The following is a 23,967-nucleotide window of genomic DNA, read 5'->3' on the forward strand; positions in this document are numbered from 1 at the left end:
AACACACAAAAAATTACAAACCGACGAGAATCAAACCCGGCACCAACAGTAAGGCGCCTTAGCTCGCTCGGCCATCAGACGGATGAAGAAAGGAAAGGATAAACGCATATATGAGCTTGACATTTCGATCGAGTATGTTTCCCGTACTGATGGGCTACATATTTCAGTGTGTAATATTCCATAATATTTCATAAAATAATGCATAACTTATTTTACATCCAGGCCTTTTACACGCAGCTGAATTACTATTTTTTTGCTGTGTGGTTTTGCCTTCCTCACTGAGGTAAGGCTATAATCCTGCTCTAAAAATGAACTTTTTATTAAAAGCTCGAAGACCCACCTTCATGTACACATATCGACTCAGAATCGAAAACTGAACAAATGTGTGTGTGTGTGTATGTGTGTATGTGTGTATGTATGTATGTGTTCAAAAATCTTGCCAAGTTTTCTCAGCACTGGCTGAACCGATTTTGATCGAACCAGTTGCATTCGACTTGGTTTAGGGTCCCATACATCGCTATTGAATTGTTTGAAGTTTCGATAAGTAGTTCAAAAGTTATGTATAAAAATGTGTTTTCACATATATCCGGATCTCAATTATATGCATGTAAACGATGTCCGGATCCATCATCCAACCCATGGTTGGTTAGGTAATCAAGAGACCTTTCCAACAAGTCCACAACATCGAAGATCTGGCAACCCTGTCTCGAGATATGGCCACTTAAGTGATATTTATGTACTTTTTTGAAGCCGGATCTCACTTAAATGCATGTAAACGATGTCCGGATCCATCATCCGACCCATCATTGGTTAGATAATCGAAAGACCTTTCCAACGAGTCCTCATAATTGAAAATCTGGCAACCCTGTCTCGAGTTATGACAGATTAAGTTATATCTGTGTACTTATTTTTCTGGACATAAAAAAGAATAGCTGAAATATGTGTCCGAACCACTCATATTACTCATTGTTGGTAAAAAGTGAGGAAGGCATCAACCACATAGGTGGATTAAGTTGGTTTTTTTGATGGAATCGGTTCCCAGATGACCAGTTCCAAAAGTTTGAAAAAATATTTGTTTTTATCTACATTTTACGTCAAAAATCAATCCGGCCCGCGAGCCGGACCAATTTTTCACTTAAAACTTACTTAAAAACTAAAAAAAGGCCTGAGGACTTTTGTTAATTTGATTTGGTTAACCGCGTGTTAGAATCAGAATGATTTAAAAAAATATAACTCAGAAAAAAAACTTTGCAAATTTTATAACAACTGTGTCATCACGATACTTACGTGCCTTCTTGCTACACCCTTCTAACTCTTCAGTCCCCTCTCGCAATCTCCACTCAAAGGTAGGCTATTCTCGGTACCGGAAACCACAAACTTTTAGCCCACCAAAACCCCACAAATAGAACACATTCCATTTCGTGCCACCGGGCAATGACACTGCATCAAAAATAATTAACCAATTTAACTTGTTGGTGGGGTGGACTGAAAACTTCAGTTCGGCACGCGCCAGGCGCCAGGACTTTCGTTACTCGGAAAGCAAAACACACACTCACGCGATGATTGCCAACGACGGCGATGATCAGTTTCGTTTATTTTCAAAAGTAGAGTATAGCAAGTTTGCGGTTGCAAAATTGGAAAACTTTGTGCTTTTTTCCCTACATTTGTTGCTTTTAGAACGACTTTTTCGCGTGTGCTGGTTACTTTCACTTTTTTTTTTTTTGGAGACTGTTGAACAGGGAAAATCGATAAAACTACAGCTTATTTTTTTGTTTGTGTTGTATTTGAATGAGAAAAGTTTATTTTTGCCAAAAAGGTTCGTGAGTTGGGATATTGCTTAACTCTTGTTTTTTTTTGTGGGAAGAAAACGCACAATTTGCGCTTCTCTTCGACAGTTTTTTTTTGCAAGTAACGCATCAACAGAGAGAATTTCTACATGCAACTGAAATCGGCAACGATTGTGGTTATAAGATTGGTATTAAGTAAGTTCCTTTACACGGGTTTGTTTGTTTTATGGTTTGGTTTGACCGCCTTCGCGGCGGTCAACGAAAAACGATTCGTCGGTTTGCTTTATTTCGATATTGTTTGTTTTTCTCAGTTTCAACGAGACACAAGCCTAAGTTTGGCTGTCCTACATTAAATTGTTTGATTCCTCAATGACTAAACGCGAGAAATTGACGCGCCAAAGAAATTAGGGGTTCTGTACAGAATTCATTGACCTGGGATTAAATAAATGCGATTTGCGCTATTGTTTAAGAATGGCCATGGCTTTTTTATATTCTTTCGTGGATGCAGTCTTGTTTTTTTTTCATATAAAGTTGCCCTCTTAAACGATAGCGTTATCACAAAGAAAGAGACGTTACAAGAAGGAGGGGCGGGATCTTTTCCATCACTTTTTACACGATTGCGCGCACGACATCGTCTGTTTTTGCTATGGAAGCAATCGAGTTCCGTCTTGCCACACACAAAGTGTGTCACGATACGTGACACGTTACACAATATTTGTTACATTCTTTTTTTTCGAGTTCCTAACCTAGTCTGGTAGTAGCAGTAGAATTGTGTGAGTGTGTGTGTTTGAGTGTGGTTAATTGTGTGACACAATTTTGCGTTCGATCTTAGTTTTACTACTAGCGCTTCACTGTACAAAACAAAGAGGAAAACTAAAATAGAGACAAAAACAACACTACGTTTTCAGCCGTTGCTGATCCAGCCCCACATCGCCCCCCGCCGACACCAGCAACAGCCCAAAAGAGTTCAACCACCCTCCACCAGAGAAACTGCCACCTTTCCGTTCCGTTTCGTTCCCCCCCTCTACTAACACTTTGTCCCACACCACGGTTTACGGTTTCAGCGAGAACGAGAGCTTGGGCCGCGAATTGTTCTTGCCCAGGATAATCTTTTGCTCTTCCTTGACGCGCTTTTCCTGCTCTTTGCGCATCTTTTGGCGCTCTTCGTCCATCTTTCTTTGCTCTTCTATTATCGCCAGTCGGTCTTCGGCCTGAAAGAGAGTGTTAGGGAGGGAATGTTAGTATTTCCTTGTTTTCAGAAAAGTTAAAGGCAATCACTCACCAGTTTACGCTGGGCCTCTTCGATCTTCCGATTGTTTTCGGCGATAATATTTTCGAGCTCCTGACGCTTTTTGAGCTCTTCCTCCTGGAGGTAGAGAAAAGGGAGGAATATTAGTACGGCACGAAGTGGGGGAAACCAGCAGCAGGCGCAACTCGTTCGCGGCGACATTGTTTTGTTTTTGTACTTGAAGGTTAAATAAATGTTCTTACAGTCGTCGTGGTGTCGAGCGTGGAGTGCGCGTCTGCAGTTTTCAAGATAATGAATTGTTTTTTTGGGCTTGCTATTGAGTTCGTAATGATTTCAGCATTAATTCACTGTGTGAGAACAGAACAAAATCTTCTGTTTGAGTTCATGATATAATTTCTCACTCGCGTTATTTCAATATCAAGATATCACTTTTCTAGTATTGTCTTATTGATTCTAATTAAGCAAAGCACTAATTTAAAACTGTCACGATCAATAAAGGAACAAATTAAATACACATACTACCATAATAGAGAGGAAACCAAAAAAATAAATAATTACACAAATGAAAGAGAGATACAATGATTTTCCGTGTTTCACAAACTACACTCCAACTCTGGTGGGGGGTGCGGGGCGCTCCTCGCGCGGCAGCTACCAAGAATTCCTTCGGCGCGAATCCATCCGACGTGTCCCCGCCGCGCGTCCTCTCATCATCATCATCGTCAACTTCAACTTTGGCAGAGATCTTGATCTTGATCGCGACAACTTCCGTGCTTTAAACTTATTTCGCAAAACAAACTTTTTTCTTTTTTTCTTTTGTGATTGGTGAAGAAAATACCTGAAAAGCGTTTCGGGATAGGGACGGAGAGAAAGGAGGCGCGCTTCCGCTTCCGAATGGGCGCGCCAACCAGACTGGGGGTGTTTCATCGTGGGAACGGGGGACGAACATAAAAATTACTCTGTGTGTGTGTGTGGTGATGGACGACGACGACGAAGACGGGAAAAGACTAGCATTTTTTAAAATGAAAACGTAAAATGTAACGACATTGTTAGAAGATTAAAGTTTCGAAGAATTGCAGACACTTGAAGAATACGAAAAAGGGTCGTTCTTGAGTAATTATGCAAAAGGGCATTCAATTTTATGCGGCATGTTCGTGAACTAGATATCTTTGCAGGTAAATCAAACTGATGATAGAAAAAAAACTATGAATAATAACAGCCTTCATTATTATTTTGTTGAGAATATGCATTTCGGGAGAGATACACATCGTAAAGAATCAGCCCTATAAATTACAAGCGTTACTAACATTCCTAACCATTTTAAACTCGAGATCTACAAACTGACATGGCGGGCGCCGTTGGTGGCCAGAGACTGTGACTGTGTGCATGACTTAGCGTTTGTCGTACTGTAGCCGAACGGAGCGCTTAGTCGCAGCTTGCTTAAATCCCAATGTCGCATAATTTTCCTGCTTGCTTTGCTGGTTGGCAGCCCTTTAGCAAGAGATCAGCATTTTTCAGTGCCGGGTATTTTATTTTTGACAGTTGACGTTTGTTTGGCGCGGCATCTGACATTTTCTGTTTATTCATTGTTTACACTTTAATCAATAAAGTCCCAAATAAAGTTCGCTCTGCGATTTTAAGAGAGAGTCTAAGAGGAAAGCATACCCATCTCGCATCGACCTCACCTATCTGCCTGAAATTTTCAGGGGGTTGTTTGTACATATAAAACTAGCATCTGGACAACATATGAGCACTCTAGATCAACGGGAAGAGGCAAATCGGGATACAAAGTTTGATGGTTCAAAAATGTTAAAAATCTTAAATATGCTGTAATTCAGGAAAAATTCAATTTGATTCAAAATTCTAAATGCAACTGAAAAGGCTTGAAAAATGCAACAAAATGCAGGGTGAAGCACCCAAATGGTGAAATCTAGATTAAATTTTCAAACAACCTATCCCTCATGGGTTTCCTATGCAGATAGGACCTTTTGAAAATTTAATCTAGAAATCTAAAGGGAGTTATTGGCGTTTTAGTGAAAAAGCACAATTTTCAAACTCAAATAAAAAAGTGATCCATCCAGATATCAACTCGATTCGACCTGGAGCTTGTAGGGTACGTCTGAGACTACCATCTGAGCAATTTATTACCAAAACCGGAAATAGATTTTATTTGTATTTTTTTATTTGGCTCTACCTTTATGGGGGCTTTCCCTATGACCAAAGAAGCTATTTTGTGTCATTGGAACGGAGAGCACCCATACAAGTCTTCATACAATTTTGGCTGCTGTCCATACAAAAATTGTACGTAAATATTCAAACAGCTGTAACTTTTGAGTGAATGTCTTCGGCAAAGTTGTCGGTATTGTTGAGGACTATTGAGAAAAAAAATAGGTACATGAAAAAAAAATTGCAGATTCTCTAATCAACTTTTTTTTCACAAAACTCAATTTCCCAAAATACGTATTTTTTGAATTTCGAGATTTTTTTATATGTTTAGGGGACAAAAATCCGCAACTTTTGAGCCATAGAGAAACATGGTCAAAAAATCTGCCGCCGAGTTATAAATTTTTGGAAAAATAGTGTTTTTTGGAAAAAAACAAATTTGACATAATTTTTTAGCGTAACATTGAATTTCCAAACGAAAAGTATTTTAAAAGATTTTTTGATAAAGGGCTCTGTTTTCAAGATATAGCCACCGAAAGTTTGATTTTAGCGAAATATTTGCAGTTTTCCGATTTTAAAAGATAGTGACCATGAGTGACCATTTCTAAAAATATTTTTTTTTAAAGTTCAGAAAATTTTTTTAATAGCGGAAAATGAGTGATTAAAAAGTGTATATTTCCCCTATTTTTAAAAACGAAAAACTGCAAATATTTCGCTAAAATTAAACTTTCGAAAACAGAGCTCTTTATCAAAAAAAATGTCAGGTACTTTTCAATAGGAAATTCAATTTTACGTTAAAAAATTACGTCAAATTTGTTCTTGCATAAAATTTTAAGCAAAACAATGCCAAAGGGCCGTTGTGGGTTTGTAAACAAAGAGTGTGTCCTGCTCACGCTAGAGCAGCAATTCTCAACGGGGGTACCGGGCCTACTTGATTTACATGGCAGAGGGTACCGGCCTAGAATGAAATTTTCATTTTTTTCCAAAAATCACTATTTTTTTTTAAATTATAACTCGGCGGCAGATTATTTGACCATGTTTCTCTATGGCTCACGTTTCATGAGGCTTTTTTGGCCACCTCCACAAAAAATAATAACAATCTTGAGCTTACCTTGAATTTTAAAAATGGCGTGTATTTTTCCAGAAAGCTCGTCAAACTTTTTACATGTTTCTCTTTGATCGTTTACTCATTAAACAACCGTTACACACATATTTCAAGAGCTCCGCTGATAAGTTCTCTGCATTGACTGAATTCATTTGGTAGGTATTCAATAGTGCGTCGGGATTTTTCCAAAACCGGGAATTTCCGAAACCCGGGATTTTTTTATAATTTGTCCCGGGAATTCCCGAAATTGAAGACAAATCAAATTTTATTCTGGAAATTCAGATTTGGTTGTGGAAATAGATAACATCTACTGAAGTTATTCAAAATGTAGTGTCGAGTTTCCCCATATGGCGGTAGTAACTCAGTGATAGTTTTTTTTTTTAATATGTGTTTGATATAAAGCATGAAATTTTTAAAACCTATCTAAATTTTTACATTGACCGATGTTATTTTATTTGTTTTCGTTCTTGTTTTTTATTACATTTTCAAAGAAATTTGTCAGGCTTTGAAGTTACGTCATACCAAAATATAAAAGAAATATATTTATAAAAGACATTCAATTTGAACCATATATTTGAAATTGTGGTTAATCCAAAATCAGCACAACACAGATAAAAAAATAATTTAAATTTCTTTTTAGCTATCTAAAAACTGCTGTCCTTGTTTCGATTTCGCAATTCGCAATTCGCAATTTTCAGTGTAAGAACGGGCCTTGACCGATCTTATGCACCAGGTTCCCGACGAACACGCACTGCCCTTACACCTACATCTCACCCTTGCTCTGAATCAGTACGAGCAGCACGCTAGAACACGCTTTGAGTGTTCGTGCCAGGCATGCACACCTTCTTTTCCGGTTACGCATTTTAACTCGGCCGGGGGTGGTACATTACGTAGGATTTGATGTAAGTATAAGCGCCTAACCATTTAAAGTGTGCCTAACAACTTTCATTAAAGCAAAAACTGTTATATTTTTAGTTTTAATTCAAAAACTAGTTGTTATTTTACTGTGTTTTTTTTTGTCCTGAAATCTTTCCTAGTGTTGAGTCGTGTTTTTATGTTGCTATTGCTTTTGTCGCGGTGTTTTGTTACAATTTTTGGTCCTAAGCATTTTATAAAAGTTTTTCAAAAGTACAATAGTAATATTTGGGTTAATTCTTTGATCACTCCAAAAATTGAGTAAGGGCTCGAACCTCATTTGTTTGAAGAAAAGGGTGAAGATTGAAAATAATGGACAGTGAAAGAAATATACTATTTGAAGAATCAATAGTAAAAGAGAGATAGTAATTAATGAAGTAGATAAAGAAATTAACAATAATTAATAAATAGAAGTAACAAACAAGCTTAGATTGTATTGAGGGCAATTTATAGGGCAGATGAAAAATTATTCAAATAGATAAATAAAGAAAAGGCACATGATAAACAAAATTGACATCGCTGCCAAATTAAGGGAAAGCAGAAATTATGTTACAGCAGCATCAATTGGTAAAATAGAGTGAAGAAGCGTTGAGAAATAAGAGAATCAAATGAGTAAAATCGAATTCAAATGGAGGATAGTAAACAGAAGCCGCGTTAGAAAATCAGTGAAACAAAATAAACAGAAAATAGGTGGTAGCTGAGAATGAAGAGAAGAGAAACCCCGTTGTGTGATGTTTCAGGTACATCCACAGCAGTTGACTCAACATACTGCGAATCAAAACAATACCGTCTACAATCACAAATTACTTCCCTTTCCCACATTGTCGCGCCCCTTTCTTTTAGCCGTCTCGACTCTGACCCGCGGTGGTCAAAGGTTTACGATCCGTTTCCACAGGCCACCAGCTAGGTCATCATGAAAACCAAGCCAACGTGGAGGTAAGAAAATAGGACACTTGCAAGGAACCAGAGCTATACTGTCTTGATCAAGTATGATCTAACAGGACTACGGACGTAGTCAGTGACGCTCCTTCCAGGATGTTCCTCGCCTGAGCGTCAACTGAAGAGGTATCATCAGCATCATTCGCACTTGGCCTGCGCTGTCCTTGTTTCGATTTGAAGAAATATCGAATCGAAGAAGCCTGGAATATTTGAAGATTGAAGATAATCGAAGTTACCTTTTAACAATTTGAGAAACGAAATACATTCTGGACTGAACATTCAAACTGAACAGTCGCATTTTAACAACACTCTGCTAAGGCGACTGAACTTTAGATTACCACCCGTTAATACTGTTGAGCTGATTCTATGATCTTTAGCTTGAAAACATAACCAATATAATGAAAACATGATGACTGTATCTAAAATTTCCCGGGATCCTGGGAATTCCCGGGATTCCAACAATATTTTCCCGTTTCCCGGGAAATTCAAAACCCGGGAAAATTGGACGCCCTGGTATTCAACAACAAGGATCAAAAACACTAAATTGCAACGATACCTAGTTCACAAACAATCATAATTCACAACAAAAAATAGAGAAAACCATAGTCAACACTGCACAAAACACGATTTCGAAACGGTCCTCGAGATGTCGGCATCGGGATTCCTTGCGTTAGACGAAGGCCAGCAGAGAGAAACGGAACATCGCCATCCGGGGACGCCCCCTCTGCCGAGAAAGCGTCCCCGGTGGGGAGCGGTCCAAGAGCGTTTTCTTTTTGTTGTTGATTTTGTTTTTTTTTGCTTGGGTTTAAAGTAAATCGTCAACCGACGGAACGGCACACAAACGCCGTCCGTCGGCGGACCCCCTTGCGGAAGCAAACGCTTACCTCGCGGCGGCGTTCTTCTTCGCGGGCCTGTTCGCGCCGCTTCTCCAGCTCCAGCATCATTTCCTGCTCCATCTGCTTTTTGGCGGCTTCGACGCGCCGCTGCACTTCGGTTTCGATTTCGTCCTTGCGCTTTTCCAGCTCCTCCTCGACGCGCTTCTTCACGAGCAGCTCGATCCGCTTGGCGGCCTCTTCCTCGATCATCTGCGGGGGGGGATAAAATGGGTGTGGTTAAGTTTTGGAAGAGAAGTGGCGCAATTGGAGTCATTTAAAGATGACGAGACACAACATGGACATCAAGTATCGTGATCAACTGTACCTGGTTCATCTCGAGAAAGGATCGTCAACGCCGTCTGAGCTGAAGGCAGTTCGGGCAATTTTCAACAGTGCACCGTGACGTTACGCAATGTTCAAACTGCTTGCAGTTTGGACATGGTGGAAGGATCTGTTTCATCAAGAGTCGTTGTGCAACCTGCGGAGGTGAGCACAAAACTCAAGCTTGTGAAACAATCAACGAGAACATCGAAGCTAAATGCTTCAATTGCGGTGGCGATCATTCGACCAAGAATCGGAGCTGCCCAAAACTAGCATTCACGTACGCAGATTTTCCTGCTTTGGCGTCGCCAGGAGTGGGATCTGCTCGAGTGGCTCCAAATCTTCAGCCATTTCCGTTGAATCAGCGGCAAAAAGTTGCAGAGAATACAACATCTCCAGGCTTCACTGGGCAACCGAGGGAAAACGAACCAGCATCAACGGGTGAAGGCAGTAGTGACCTGTTTTCTCCACAAGAACTTCTAAACATTTTCATCGAGATGACAACAACACTGCGTGGGTGCAAAACTCGTGCGGAACAAGTAAGAACGCTTGGAGGATTTATCTTAAAATACAGCTCGTAGTTTACTCGTTGTGATGACTTCGAATATTTCAATGATTTTTTTTAGTTTTAAGTTAGGATTAGTTGTTTAAGTGATATTTTTTTCTTTTTTACCCAAATGTATTCGATTCAATGCAAAAATGTAAAACAATTTGAAGTAAATAAACAAATGTAAACAGTTAATAATAAAACGAAAAATACAACAAAGATGAAGAGCATTAAACTATACCACTTACAGGGTTGTTACAGAGAAGTCGAAAAAAAAATCCGCGCCATATTAACAAAAATAATTTCGCGACAAACATACAAGAGAGTTTATTTTTTATGAATTAAAAAAAAATATTTTGGAACAAAAATCAAGAGACCCATCAAAAGGAACACAACAATCACAAACGATTAAATAAAATTGTATTCAATAAATGCAATTTGATATCAAGAATAGCCGCATGTGGCCGAATCTCAGAACGCAGAATCTTGAAACGCCGAAAATGTTCGCAATTCGCAAATCGCAATTTTCAGTGTAAGAACGGGCCTTGACCGATCTTATGCACCAGGTTCCCGACGCACACGCACTGCCCTTACACCTACATCTCACCCTTGCTCTGAGTCAGTACGAGCAGCACGCTAGAACACGCTTTGAGTGTTCGTGCCAGGCATGCACACCTTCTTTTCCGGTTACGCATTTTAACTCGGCCGGGGGTGGTACATTACGTAGGGTTTGATGTAAATATAAGCGCCTAACCATTTATAGTGTGCTTATCAACTTTCATTAAAGCAAAAACTGTTTTATTTTTAGTTTGAATTCAAAAACTTATTGTTATTTACTGTGTTTTGTTATCTCCTGGAATCTTCCCTTTTGTTGAGTCTGTTTATCTGTTGCTATTTCATTTGTCGCGGTGCTGTGTTACAATATTTTGGTCCTGAGCATTTTAGAAAAGTTTTCAAAAGTACAATAGTAATATTTATGTTAATCCTTTTATCATTCCATAAATTGAGTAAGGGCTCGAACCTCACTTGTTTAAGAAAAAGGTGAAGTTTCAAAACAATGGACAGTGAAGGAAATATACTATGTAAAGAATCAATAGTAAAAGGAAGATAGTAATTATTGAAGTAGATATAGAAATTAACAATAGTTAATAAAAAGAGGTAACAAACAAGCTTAGATTGTATTGAGGGCAATTTACAGGGAAGATGAGAAATTGTTCAAATAGATAAATAAAGAAAAGGCATATGATAAACAAAATTGACATCGCTGCCAAATTAAGGGAAAGCAGACAGTTTTTTTACAGCAGCATCAATGGTAAAATAGAGTGGAAAAGCGTTGAGAAATAAGAGAATCAAATAAGTAAAATCGAAATCAAACGGAGGATAGTTAGCAGAAGCCGTTTTAGAAAATCAGTGAAACAAAATAAACAGAAGATAGCTGTTAGCTGAAATGGAAAGAAGAGAAACCCCGTTCTGCGATGCTCAGGTACATCCACAGCAGTTGACTCAACATACTGCGAATCAAAACAATACCGTCTACAATCACAAATTACTTCCCTTTCCTACATTGACGCGCCCCTTTCTTCTAGCCGTCTCTACTCTGACCCTCGCTGGTCAAAGGTTTACGAGTCGTTTCCACAGGCCACCAGCTAGGTAACACCTTGTCATCATGATGACTAAACCAAGCCAACGTGGAGGTAAGAAAATAGGACACTTGCAAGGAACTAGAGCCGTGCTGTTTTGTCCAAAAAGCACTACGGATGTAGTTGGGCTCCTTCCGGGATGTTCCTCGCCTAGGTTTGTCAACCGACGAGTATCATCAGTATCATGCACCCTTGGCCTGCAGGAAATCCATGACGGATAAGTTGTTTAGAAAATTCAATCTAGAATTTCATTATTTCATCAGGCCGATGCAAATATTTTTAAAAGTTTTTGTCCCTCGACTCTGGCCGGAGTCAAAGGAGGGGCAAAAAAAAATATAAATATTTAAATAACATGCCATAGTTTCAACATTTGCATGGAAAAAGTTTTTTTAAATGTATTTTACACTAGTTCAGTTGTTTTGCAAAAAAAAGTTTTCAAAAAATGTAAAATTTGACGAAAACAAAAATTTCAGCGAAAAAAAAACTTTTACAATAGTAGACATCGAAAATTTTCAAAAATTCAAAAGATTTTTAAATCAACCCAAACATGTTAAAAATGATTCTAAACGCAGGGGAATTCATTTTAAATTGATTTCAACTAATTTTCATAAAAATATAGAAGTTTTCTGAAAAAAATATTTTTTTGCCCCCTGATTTTTCGGGCCAACATTGAAGGGGCCCCCCCTTCAATGTTTGAATAAACATTTTTATTCTATTTAATTTTAACTTATACATATTTTTGGTCTCAACCTCAAGCAGGAACAGGAGAGGTAGCTGAGAATGAAAACAAGAGAAACCCCGTAATGCATTGTTCAGGTACATCCACAGCAGGTGACTCAAAATACTGCGAATCAAAACAATACCGTCTACAAACACAAATTTCTTCCCTTTTCCCACATTGTCGCGCCCCTTTCTTTCAGCCGTCTCGACTCTGATCAGCGGACCCTTGGAGAGCAAGGTGTGTGTGTGTGTTGCATAGACAATCAAAGAAAAAGTGTATCAACCAAATTACATGGTTTAAGCTGTAGTGACTGCGCCGAACTGTGCGAAGACACATAAGGAATGGCTTTGACTGTACACTGATTCAATGCAAGCTTTATAAGTCCACGGCAAAAAGGTAAAGGATGTGATTTGATCATCGTTAATACGAAGAACAGATTTACCAAATTCCGTATCATGTGAACAGAAAAAACTTAACAATACTCGATGTCGTAGTCGAATGCACTTAGTTGAGAGGAGGAATCGTAAGCTGAAGATTACAAAAAAACTAGTTCCTGATGACCAGGGATGGAGTACTCGCAAAAAAATCATTTTCGCTTGCGAACTTTCTTCACCCGCGAAAGAGAGAGGAGGCAAATCACGCAAAAGAAAATCGCTCCCGAACTTCTCCAAAAAATCAATCTGTTGATGATTTTTTGTGAATTTCCTTGTTAGCACCACTTAAAATTATTTATTTCGCTTTGTTTACACTCATTGCCCATCTACAAAAAGTGACAGTTCATTTTTCGACTTGTGACGTTACACATGCAAGTGTAGTAGTGAAAAAGATGTTCCGCCGAATAATCAAGATGATGATTTTTTTAGATTCCCTTTACCGATCATTCGTGCGCGAGAGAGGAGAGCCATGCTCTCTTTGGATTTTTTCTCTTGATGAACGTCCAAAGATTTTCTTTTGATGATGATTATTCCATCGCTGCTGATGACTCGATGGTTAGATGAAGAAAATCCGGACAACAAGGTTCATGATGTCATTCAAGGATGAAATCAAAAGGTTTCACAAGTTCATGAATACTTAGGGTGGATTTTCATGGATTTTTCGATGACCGACATCGAAAGCGGCTTTCGATGCTCGTGGTCAAATTTGGTCGAAAAACTCATATTTTTCGACCAAGTTAAGTGGTAAAATAGTTTAGATTGATTGTTCATGGCAGTACGAACAATAAAAACAAATACTAATTGCCGGAAAGCCACGAAAATGTGATTTTCCGACTTTTGATTTTCGATGCACGAGCATCGTAAGATGACCGACATCGAAAGCATAGTCACTACCATGCTTTGCTAAAATGTCAGTGCATCGTAGTTCGATGCCTGTCCTGTCAGCCATATTGCTGCCGCGACACCATGGACACAAACCAAATAACGCTGTGAAATATTTCCGTGAATATTTCAAGCAGGCAAGCGTTTCAAGCGTTTTGTGGCAAACACATGAGATTTTTCCGATGCCAAAATGGCAACAATGGAATCGGCTGATGTTGATGTCGACAAAGTTTTGAAAAGAGGCGATAGGCTACCTCAAATTATTTTAAAGTGGGTTTTTACGTTTTCAAATAACAAGAAAGAATTTTGATTTTATTTCACAGCATGAAATGTATGTAATTCAAGGAAAATGTTGATTGCCACCTATGATACGAGTGTTTCCCATAAACATAGAACATTTTTAAACAGTACGCTAGATCAAAGTGTGTACGGTTTACCATGCACGGAAAGTTGAAAACATGGAAAAAATAGATTTTTTTTCATATTTATTTTTATGGAATAAATATTTGATAATTGCATCATAGTTCTGGCTGAAGGTTAGAAGAGTGGGAGAAATTAAGAAGAAAAGCAAGTAAAGAAAAAAAATAAAGAAATAAAGTAATAAAGAAATAAAGAAATAAAGAAATAAAGAAATAAAGTAATAAAGAAATAAAGAAATAAAGAAATAAAGAAATAAAGAAATAAAGAAATAAAGAAATAAAGAAATAAAGAAATAAAGAAATAAAGAAATAAAGAAATAAAGAAATAAAGAAATAAAGAAATAAAGAAATAAAGAAATAAAGAAATAAAGAAATAAAGAAATAAAGAAATAAAGAAATAAAGAAATAAAGAAATAAAGAAATAAAGAAATAAAGAAATAAAGAAATAAAGAAATAAAGAAATAAAGAAATAAAGAAATAAAGAAATAAAGAAATAAAGAAATAAAGAAATAAAGAAATAAAGAAATAAAGAAATAAAGAAATAAAGAAATAAAGAAATAAAGAAATAAAGAAATAAAGAAATAAAGAAATAAAGAAATAAAGAAATAAAGAAATAAAGAAATAAAGAAATAAAGAAATAAAGAAATAAAGAAATAAAGAAATAAAAAATATAAAGAAATAAAGAAATAAAAAATATAAAGAAATAAAGAAATAAAGAAATAAAGAAATAAAGAAATAAAGAAATAAAGAAATAAAGAAATAAAGAAATAAAGAAATAAAGAAATAAAGAAATAAAGAAATAAAGAAATAAAGAAATAAAGAAATAAAGAAATAAAGAAATAAAGAAATAAAGAAATAAAGAAATAAAGAAATAAAGAAATAAAGAAATAAAGAAATAAAGAAATAAAGAAATAAAGAAATAAAGAAATAAAGAAATAAAGAAATAAAGAAATAAAGAAATAAAGAAATAAAGAAATAAAGAAATAAAGAAATAAAGAAATAAAGAAATAAAGAAATAAAGAAATAAAGAAATAAAGAAATAAAGAAATAAAGAAATAAAGAAATAAAGAAATAAAGAAATAAAGAAATAAAGAAATGAAGAAATAAAGAAATAAAGAAATAAAGAAATAAAGAAATAAAGAAATAAAGAAATAAAGAAATAAAGAAATAAAGAAATAAAGAAATAAAGAAATAAAGAAATAAAGAAATAAAGAAATAAAGGAATAAAGAAATAAAGAAATAAAGAAATAAAGAAATAAAGAAATAAAGAAATAAAGAAATAAAGAAATAAAAAAATAAAGAAATAAAGAAATTAAGAAATTAAGAAATTTAGAAATTTAGAAATTTAGAAATTTAGAAATTAAGAAATTAAGAAATTAAGAAATTAAGAAATTAAGAGATAAAGAAATTAAGAAATTAAGAAATTAAGAAATTAAGAAATTAAGATATTAAGAAATTAAGAAATTCAGAAATTCAGAAATTCAGAAATTCAGAAATTCAGAAATTCAGAAATTCAGAAATTCAGAAATTCAGAAATTTAGAAATTCAGAAATTCAGAAATTCAGAAATTCAGAAATCAAGAAATTAAGAAAAAAAATCAGAATTTCTCAATTTCCAAATTTCTTAATTTCATATTTTCAGAATTTCTTAATTTCATAATTTAAGAAATTCAGAAATTAAGAAAAAAATCAGAATTTCTCAATTTCCAAATTTCTTAATTTCATATTTTCAGAATTTCTTAATTTCATAATTTAAGAAATTCAGAATTTTAGAATTTCAGTATTTCAGTATTTCAGTATTTCAGTATTTCAGAATTTCAGGATTTCTGAATTTCTGAATTTCTGAATTTCTGAATTTCTGAATTTCTGAATGTCTGAATTTCTGAATGTCTGAATTTCTGAATTTCTGAATTTCTGAATGTCTGAATGTCTGAATGTTTGAATTTCTGAATTTCTGAATTTCTGAATTTCTGAATTTCTGAATTTCTGAATTTCTGAATTTCTGAATTTCTGAATTTCTGAATTTCTGAATTTCTAAATTTCTGAATTTCTGAATTTCTGAATTTCTGAATTTCTGAATTTCTGAATTTCTGAATTTCTGAATTTCTGAATTTCTGAATTTCTGAATTTCTGAATTTCTGAATTTCTGAATTTCTGAATTTCTGAATTTCAGAATTTCTGAATTTCTGAATTTCTGAATTTCTGAATTTCTGAACTTCTGAATTTCTGAATTTCAAATAGCATACCTGGAGTTTTTTTTGAAAAGGACCCCGCCTTGAGTCAGGGGTATTCAAAAACACCCAAAAAGCAAAAAATTGAAAATTTGGTTTATAGGACCTTTTCAAAAAAAAAACTCCAGATACTTTGATTTTTCGTTCTATAATTAGATAATTCCCGTTCTCGCCGGTCTTATTTTGGTCTATTTTGTTGTGCTCTACTAAATGCTGCCAAACATTGTTAATATTAATTTTATTTTGTTCTATCCGGAAATAAATTTTGAATGGTTCTAAATTAAAAGTTCCCCTGCATTTGTCTAAAATTTTTATCTTTGGTTTTTCCGTGCACGTGTTGCTTTGTGTTGACGTTTCCCCAAGCGTTTCTCTCCCATTTTCTACCGTTCCCTTTTTGAAACGCTTGCGGGAAAAATGGCGGTCTGCCCGTTATTTAGGTTTGTGTCATAGCTAAGTCATAACGCCATCCAAGAGCATCGTAAAAATTTCGATGCTCGTGCTTACGATGTCGTTGCATGATCCATGAAAATCCAGCCTTATACTGCAACGGTGAAGGAGTATGTTGAAGATGAAGAGTTTGAAGCTGTGCAGGAAACACATATAACAAAGTGAAGGAGTTGCTAGGAACTTCCTCCTCCGCCAAATCGCCACGTCAAACAGTTAAGGGAATTGCGAAGGCGCTGCAAATCTACAAATTCCATCAAACGACGCGGCAAGCCGAACACGGCATCGGCAGTCGTTGCCGAGCCGTCGCTGGAGAACCACGCAGTTCCTGTATTGAGTTGAGGTGTTTCGACGACAAAACTCAACAACGAGAAGAACATCCGGGACATCCAAGATGTTAGAAAAACAACAAGAAACAGAACTAAGATGAAGTAGCATAGTGATGTTCCACCACAGACTGTAAATAACGAATATCGAAAAATGGTTTCAAGTACTTGGCACTGAAGTCTGTAATTGAGAAGCATGTCTTTCCCATATTCATAACTCTATTACAGTCCGCTATATCAAGTTTTCAAGTGTGCTACCGTTACAAATCCGAAAACACTCACCTTCTGCTCCGCCTCCTTCTGCCTCCGCTGGCGCTCCATCTCGGCGAGCCGCTCGACCTCGGTCAGCTTGCGGTGCTTGGACGACGACTTGGACCGGCTGCCGGCGCGGCTGCTCTTGTGGTGGCTGCTTTTGTGGTGGTGCCGGTGCCGGTGGCTCCGCCGCTCATCCCCGCTGCTGCCGCCACTGTCGGACGACTCGGACAGCGAGCGCTTCCTGACATCCGGAAGAGACCGGGAAAAGAAGCACAGACAAAGGGACGACTGTTAGAGATTTAAGGGGGGAATTTGGCATGTTTCTCCCCACGGCGGACAAGTGGGATGTCCACCGGAGGTAGAAGAATCAAATTTGATTTTTTTTTCTTTAGGAAATATCGTAAAAAATGTTGAAATACAAACGTAGGTAAGCAAATTTGTGTTTGTTTTCTTTCGAGTTTGGAAGATTACCATCAGCTCTTCTTCTTGCACGCAGATCGACTCCTTCCATTTTTGGTCCTCCTTGGTCGGGTTGGCACCGACTTCCCGTGATCCTGGTTCCTGCAAAAGGTACAATCCGTGGCCTTTGGCCACTCCACTTGGAAGACACACGACGAAATCCAAAATCACCAGATTTGGAGAGCAATCTTTGGGTGTAAACAACACTCAGCCAACTTCAAACTGGTGGAAAAGTTGATTAACTAAATAGCGGCCATGACCGCGGGAACCGGCCTGGGACGGGGGATGCGCGTATTTTTACCTTGACTTGGAGCTCCGCTCCTTGCTGCTGCTGTATTTGTCGTACCGCGAGGAGGACGATTCGTGCTTGCTGTGGGAGGACGAGCGCGACTTGCTCGAGCGCTTCCGGTGTTTGCTCTTGTGCTTCTTCGGCGTCCGGCTGCGGCTGCGGGAACGACCCATGGCGAAAAACGGTCCCGGAGGATTCACGGCACCGACAGCGAAAATTACCGAGTGGAAAGGAAAAAAAATCTTGATGCGCTGCTGCTGCTGCGTTTTCGCGATTTGACAGCTCTGAAATGGCCGAAAGCGAAAACGAGGGGAGTGCGTCTGGGTTTGGTAGAAAAGCGGATTTGCTATAATGCGGGAGAATTTGGCAGAATAGCGTACTATAAAATGCGAACGAGGGGTGCGTTTGTGAGAGGAATGTGTTCAGCGAGTCACGGGGATGCAGGCGTAACAAATCTGCGTTTTGGGACGAAGTTCGCCAGGCGTATTGCAGCTGAAATTTCATAATCAGCTCAAAAAAAAGTTTTTATTTATTTCAAAGGTGAATAAAAATTCCAGTTTCTGAAAACTTCCTAACGTGTGTGTAAGGGGGGTCCTGCAATAACCACGTGGCCTTTTTTCGGAATTTTTTTATGAATTGAATTTTCATCTACTGAAATTTCAGTAAACGATTCATAAATATAGATTTTACTGAATTCTCAGTTAACTGATATTTGTCACTTTGACAGAGGATTTACTTAAATTTCAGTAAAATGATTGTCAAAAAACTGAAATTTCAGCAAAAGAAACTTCAAATCATTTTGCTGAAAATTTATTAATAATCTAGAGACAGTTTTACAGATCATTTGCTGAAGATTCAACAATCGTTGCTGATATTCAGTAAGCAAAATTTGATTGTGCTTGTCATTGAAAATGTTTCCAGTACTGTTATTTATACGTTTATTTCATCTAAAAAAAAAACAGATAGTTAGCATCGAGGCATTTGTTATTAACATTTTTTTTACCTTGGTTTCTAAAGATCACTATACAAAATTAAAAAACACAACATGTTTGAAAGAGGATTTTCTCTCGGCAGCATCCAAACAATATGTCATGAGTGACATTTCAGTTTGACAGATATGCAGTTACTGATTTTTCAACAATGTTTTGGTTCATTACCGAATTTCAGCAAAAGTGATGATTACTGAATCGCATTCAGTTATACTATATTGAAATGGCAATCCAAAATTTGCTGTGATAAGTGGGAATTTTCAGAAAAAAAATGTGACACTCTTAAAAAAACATTATTTTAAGCATGGACGGAAAATTGTTTAAGGATATGATTTAAAAAGTTTTTATTTTTTAATTCAAAGACTCTTTTTAACTTTAAATTGATTTTAAATTGGTTGAAACGTAGTTTTGATAAATTTTCTAATTGTTAAATGTGGCAAATGATTTATGTTTTTCAATAGTAAAAATTGCAATTTGAAAGATCAGAAAATTCTAAAAAATTTTACATTTTTGATCCTTCTTTTGGTTATTTAGATATTGACATTGATTAAAAACAAGAAATATGAGGATTTTTTCATTCAACGATATCATTGAAATTGTTATATCGATCATTAACGGAGTTACATTGAAATTTGATTCACGAATAGATATCGGCAGTTGTAAACTGAATGTTGTTTGGCTAAAACTTCAATTTAGTTTATTGTGTTTGTATATTTGAGTGGTTTTATTTCAAGTATTTAGGACTATCTTGAGTGTTATTTAGATAAAGTTATATTCAGTGTCCCTTAGATAAAGTATGTATTTTCTCAACCTAAGAAAAAAAAAACAAAACAATTTCGCGTTTCTTACAAGTCGTCGCCGTCGTGCTAACTTGTCGTACGTGCATTTTGCGCCAAATTGAGTTAAGAACGCCATTTCGTACAGCTCACGATGCCTCACCATTTGACCTTCACAGACTCCCAAAATTTGATTTCATGCCTGAGATATTCAACGAAATCCTGAAAAACTTCGTGCATTTTTGTCACTTTACATATGAAAATAGTTTCAATCTTGTCGTGCTTTCTTGTCACTCCCTGAAAATTGATGTAAGTGCGACAACTGGCCAAAGAGATTTCATTACAGAACGCGTTTGACGCACGTACAAGTTAGACTACCGTGAACATTTGTAATTATAACTCGGGACTCCAGCAACCAACTTCAACCAAACATCGAGGCAATGCACATAATGGTCATAATGGGTTTTGTTTATTCAAGGTCAAACATTAAAACGCGTTTTTCTCGGAACGTCGAAATGGCAGATGCGTCAAGATAGCACGACGACGTCGAAGTGTCTCAACAAAGTGGGTATTTTCAAAATGCCCAGAATTGGTACTGCCCAGGGGGCGACATCTATATCTCACTACAGGCAGCTTGCCCGCAGCCAACACAAGCTGTCAACTTCGGCACCAGAACAAAAGGGAGCTGTCAATTACGGCGCCAGCACAATAGAACAGCTGTTCGTTACGGAACCAAAACAAAGCAACTGCGCACTGTAAAAAACATGTCAAAAAAGCAATTGCTAAAGTTGGGATTATTAAGCACACATCGGGCCGATGACCTCATTTAAAGTTGTACTCTTATCACATGAAACATTTAACTTAACTACTATGTAATTTGACTTTTACTACAGTAATTATTATAACAAAAATCGAATCAAGAATAATTTTTTTTGTGTTCTCTGTGCGCAGTTTGCGCGCGTTAGGGGTCGTGCATAAACCACGTGGCCTTTTTTTGGTGAATTTTTGACCCCCCCTCCCCCCTCATGGTTTTTCGTGGTTTCACGCCAACCCCCCCCCCCCCTATATGGCCACGTGGCTTTTTCCTCCCAGGTGAAAAATTAAAAAAAAAAAAAAAACAAAATAAGTATAGATTTCAAAAATGTTTATCCACAAATGATGTACCGTCAGTGGTGGTGACTTTTGGTCAAAAAACGATATTACTGTTGTTATTTTAACACAATAAAAACATTTCAAATTATATCGAAATAAATATTGCTGGGGAATGCTCCTAAATTTACCAACATTTTCCCAGAATATGGCTAGTATAATCACACCGTTCATAAATGCCAATCGTTTTAAAATTAACTCAAACTCACCCTTTAGAGGGGGTGACATTGGGTCAAACAGAAAACATTTTAATTTGTGTAGGTGCTGTAACACCATTAAAACCAATTTAATAATATATATAAAAAAAAAAAACAGAAATTCACTTAAAAGTGTGAAAAAAGTATCATGTCTCAAAGTTTAAGGTAAATAATAACAGTATAACAATTTTTTGAAATGGTACAGAAAGTAAAAAAATACTCTCAACAAAACAAGCAACTTAGTAAAACATATGTATTCAACATTATGGAATTGCAGTGCAATTAATTGCATCCAGAATAAATATGCTTTAAGAATTAAAGCTATTTTGATATATAAACAGCATTCCTGATTTAATTTAAATGCGCTTTAAAATATTTTCTTAAAATCGAAATTAATTAAATAGAAAATTTTTGTTTCAGGAAAAAAATATTTTCATTTTATTTTAAGGAAAATATCTAGTTATGAAAGCTCCTAGTTAATATTTATTTTATTCCAAACATTCATAAAAATCCAAACTAAAGCAACTTTTCTTTTTAATTAAGCATGATTGATTCCAATGATTCAGTGTGTCCAAAAAAGTCGAGCTGTTTAATTTTTTTCTCCATACCAGAATCAGAGACAGGGACAAACATTCAATATTACGACCTTTTGAAATGTTAGTCTTATTTTTTTTTGAAAATATTGATTTCGAAAAGATTGGAAAATTTCACGAAAGTTTTATTTATAAACATTGAAAATCGCACCATTAGTTGCTGAGACATAAGAAAATTATCGGTTGTTTGGGTAGTAAAAATCCATTTTTCTGTTTTAAAATCTTTGCATGGCAATATCTTAGCAACAAAGCAACAAAGAATTTTCTCAGCATTTCAAAAATATTTTTTTTCAAAATTAGGCAAACATGGGCACTTATTTTTTAAATTAATAACTGCAACTAATTAAAAAAAAAAAGTTACCTAAAAATAGCTTTAACTTGAAAACGGTGCACTTTGATTAGTGTGGTGCTTTTCGGGACGCGCAGTCCTGTTTTTTTCGTGTTATTTTCCGTCTCTTTTGTGTCGCTGTTCGAGTGAGTGCATAATTGGCAAAGAGAGCGCGTGGTCGTAAAAAAATATTCGGAGTGAAAGGTGATTTTTTTTGTGTGCCTTTTGTTTCGCATTTTTGTCGTGAATTGTGTGCTGCGAGGAGAAGATTACCCTCTGAAAATGTAGCGTCATCAGTGCATAATTGGCAAAGGGAGCACGTGGTCGTAAAAAAATATTCAGAGTGAAAAGTGATTTCTTTTGTGATTTTCAAAGCCCTTCCTATATCATCGTTGATCGGAAGGCACGGCGTTGGGTGGAATGTGTTTAAATTTTTCGAATAAGGTTTTATTTTTTGCGGTGAAAAAGCTATTTCTATATAATGATCGAAAGACGCACTGACAATTTGGATCGTCGAGTTAATAGTGGAGCAAAATAACTGTGTGATTTTGTGTGTTAACCAGAAAGACTTTTCCATAGCATCGTTGCTCGGAAGGCTCGCCGACGGGTCTGTTATGAAAGTCCTTCCCATAGCGTCGTAGCTCGGGAGGCATCGAAAAGCCAATACCTTATCCTACTAACCCAAAAAAAATAATCACGTGATGCTTGAAGGAGATGCTGTGGATTCAACGGTCTCAAGCGGTATCAACAAGTATATAGCGAAAAACTATGTGCTTGATGAGTCTGCAACTTCAACTATCGGACTAACATTCCTCCCTTTTGTTGAACTGCAGGCTTCTTGGGAGGGCGCCGGTATTGACTAATAAAGTCGGGGTCTTCAGGGGTTAAACAGTGAACGGATGGTTGGCTCCCACTGATCATTTTTGATTCATTGTTTAACTTCAGCTGATCCGTCAATAAAGGAGTAGCAGCTCAATGGCAGCCAACCATGCTCATGCTCATGCTCATGCTCAACTTGAAAACGGTGCACTTTATGAAAATTTCACTAATGTACTTTTAGATTGCAAATTCGATTTTACATCGAAAAATAAAATTGAAATTAAGTTGCGGTCAATACTTCGATTTTTTTTTAATCAGTATTGATTCAAACATTCATAACTCAAACAACGATTTTTTGCCCATTCTGAAAATTTCTGAAAAATTGGCAAAATTTAAAAAAAATAAAAATAGTGTTTTTTTGCAAATCATTTTTAAGTGACAAAAAGTGAAATTAAAAATAAGCAAAGTAAATTACCATTTATCATTTTTTTCAGTGTAGTTCTTATCCATACCTACAACTTTGCCGAAGACACCAAATCGACCAAAAATTTCTTCAAAAGATACAGATTTTTTTAATTTTCATTGCTGCCAAATTTGTATGGAAAACTATATGGACAAACTAATGATGCAAAATGGCTTGGGCACCAAAAAAGGTTTCAGACGGATTAAAAAAATCAAAAAATAAATTTAAGAATAAAGACCGATTTTGTATAGAATTGCTCGAAAATCGATTTCGTATCTTTGGAAAAGTTGTAGACAACGCTTTTAGTCATGGACATCCAAATTGTTTACGTCTTACTCTTACTTTAAATTGATTTTGCTATCGACTACGTGTTTTGATAAATTTAAAAAAGATGAAGCTAAAATTTTGAATTTATTTTACATTTTTTTTCAGTTGTTTAAATAGGCAATTATCTACGATTTAAGATTTTTGATCCAACTTTTGGTTGGAGATATTACCTCAAAATAAAAACAAAAAAAAATTAAATAAGTTAATTTTTCAATCTTTTCAAAATCTTTGAAATTATTAACACTGGGACGCCCAACGCATGTCCCACGGATGCCAAAGCCTCCCTAAAACGTTGGAACGGTAACTTCAACTCACAGGTTTTCGGGCTT

At 36.2% G+C, this 23,967-nt stretch overlaps 1 protein-coding gene across 1 annotated transcript; it reads right to left on the reverse strand.

Moving 5' to 3' along the window:
- Positions 1-1,844: 1,844 nt before the first annotated feature.
- Positions 1,845-18,291, reverse strand: LOC120416071 (UPF0430 protein CG31712). Its single transcript, XM_039577740.2, has 5 exons — positions 18,010-18,291; positions 17,277-17,490; positions 9,040-9,240; positions 3,070-3,153; positions 1,845-2,998 (listed from the first exon to the last, which is right to left on the reverse strand). Exons 1-5 carry the CDS (start codon positions 18,168-18,170, stop codon positions 2,840-2,842), a joined length of 819 nt encoding a protein of 272 aa, XP_039433674.1. The 5' UTR covers positions 18,171-18,291; the 3' UTR covers positions 1,845-2,839.
- Positions 18,292-23,967: the final 5,676 nt, after the last annotated feature.

The sequence above is a fragment of the Culex pipiens genome, chromosome 2 (genome assembly GCF_016801865.2).
Source record: "Culex pipiens pallens isolate TS chromosome 2, TS_CPP_V2, whole genome shotgun sequence".
Lineage (NCBI taxonomy): Eukaryota > Metazoa > Arthropoda > Insecta > Diptera > Culicidae > Culex > Culex pipiens.

Excerpts from the sequence above, each read along its gene's own strand:
- LOC120416071 (XM_039577740.2), bottom strand. The coding sequence starts at position 18,170 with ATGGGTCGTTCCCGCAGCCGCAGCCGGACGCCGAAGAAGCACAAGAGC. Across the intron at positions 17,491-18,009 it reads GAGCGGAGCTCCAAGTCAAG|GAAGCGCTCGCTGTCCGAGT; the intron begins GTAAAAATACGC and ends TCCGGATGTCAG. Across the intron at positions 9,241-17,276 it reads AGAAGGAGGCGGAGCAGAAG|ATGATCGAGGAAGAGGCCGC; the intron begins GTGAGTGTTTTC and ends CCCCCCCCGCAG.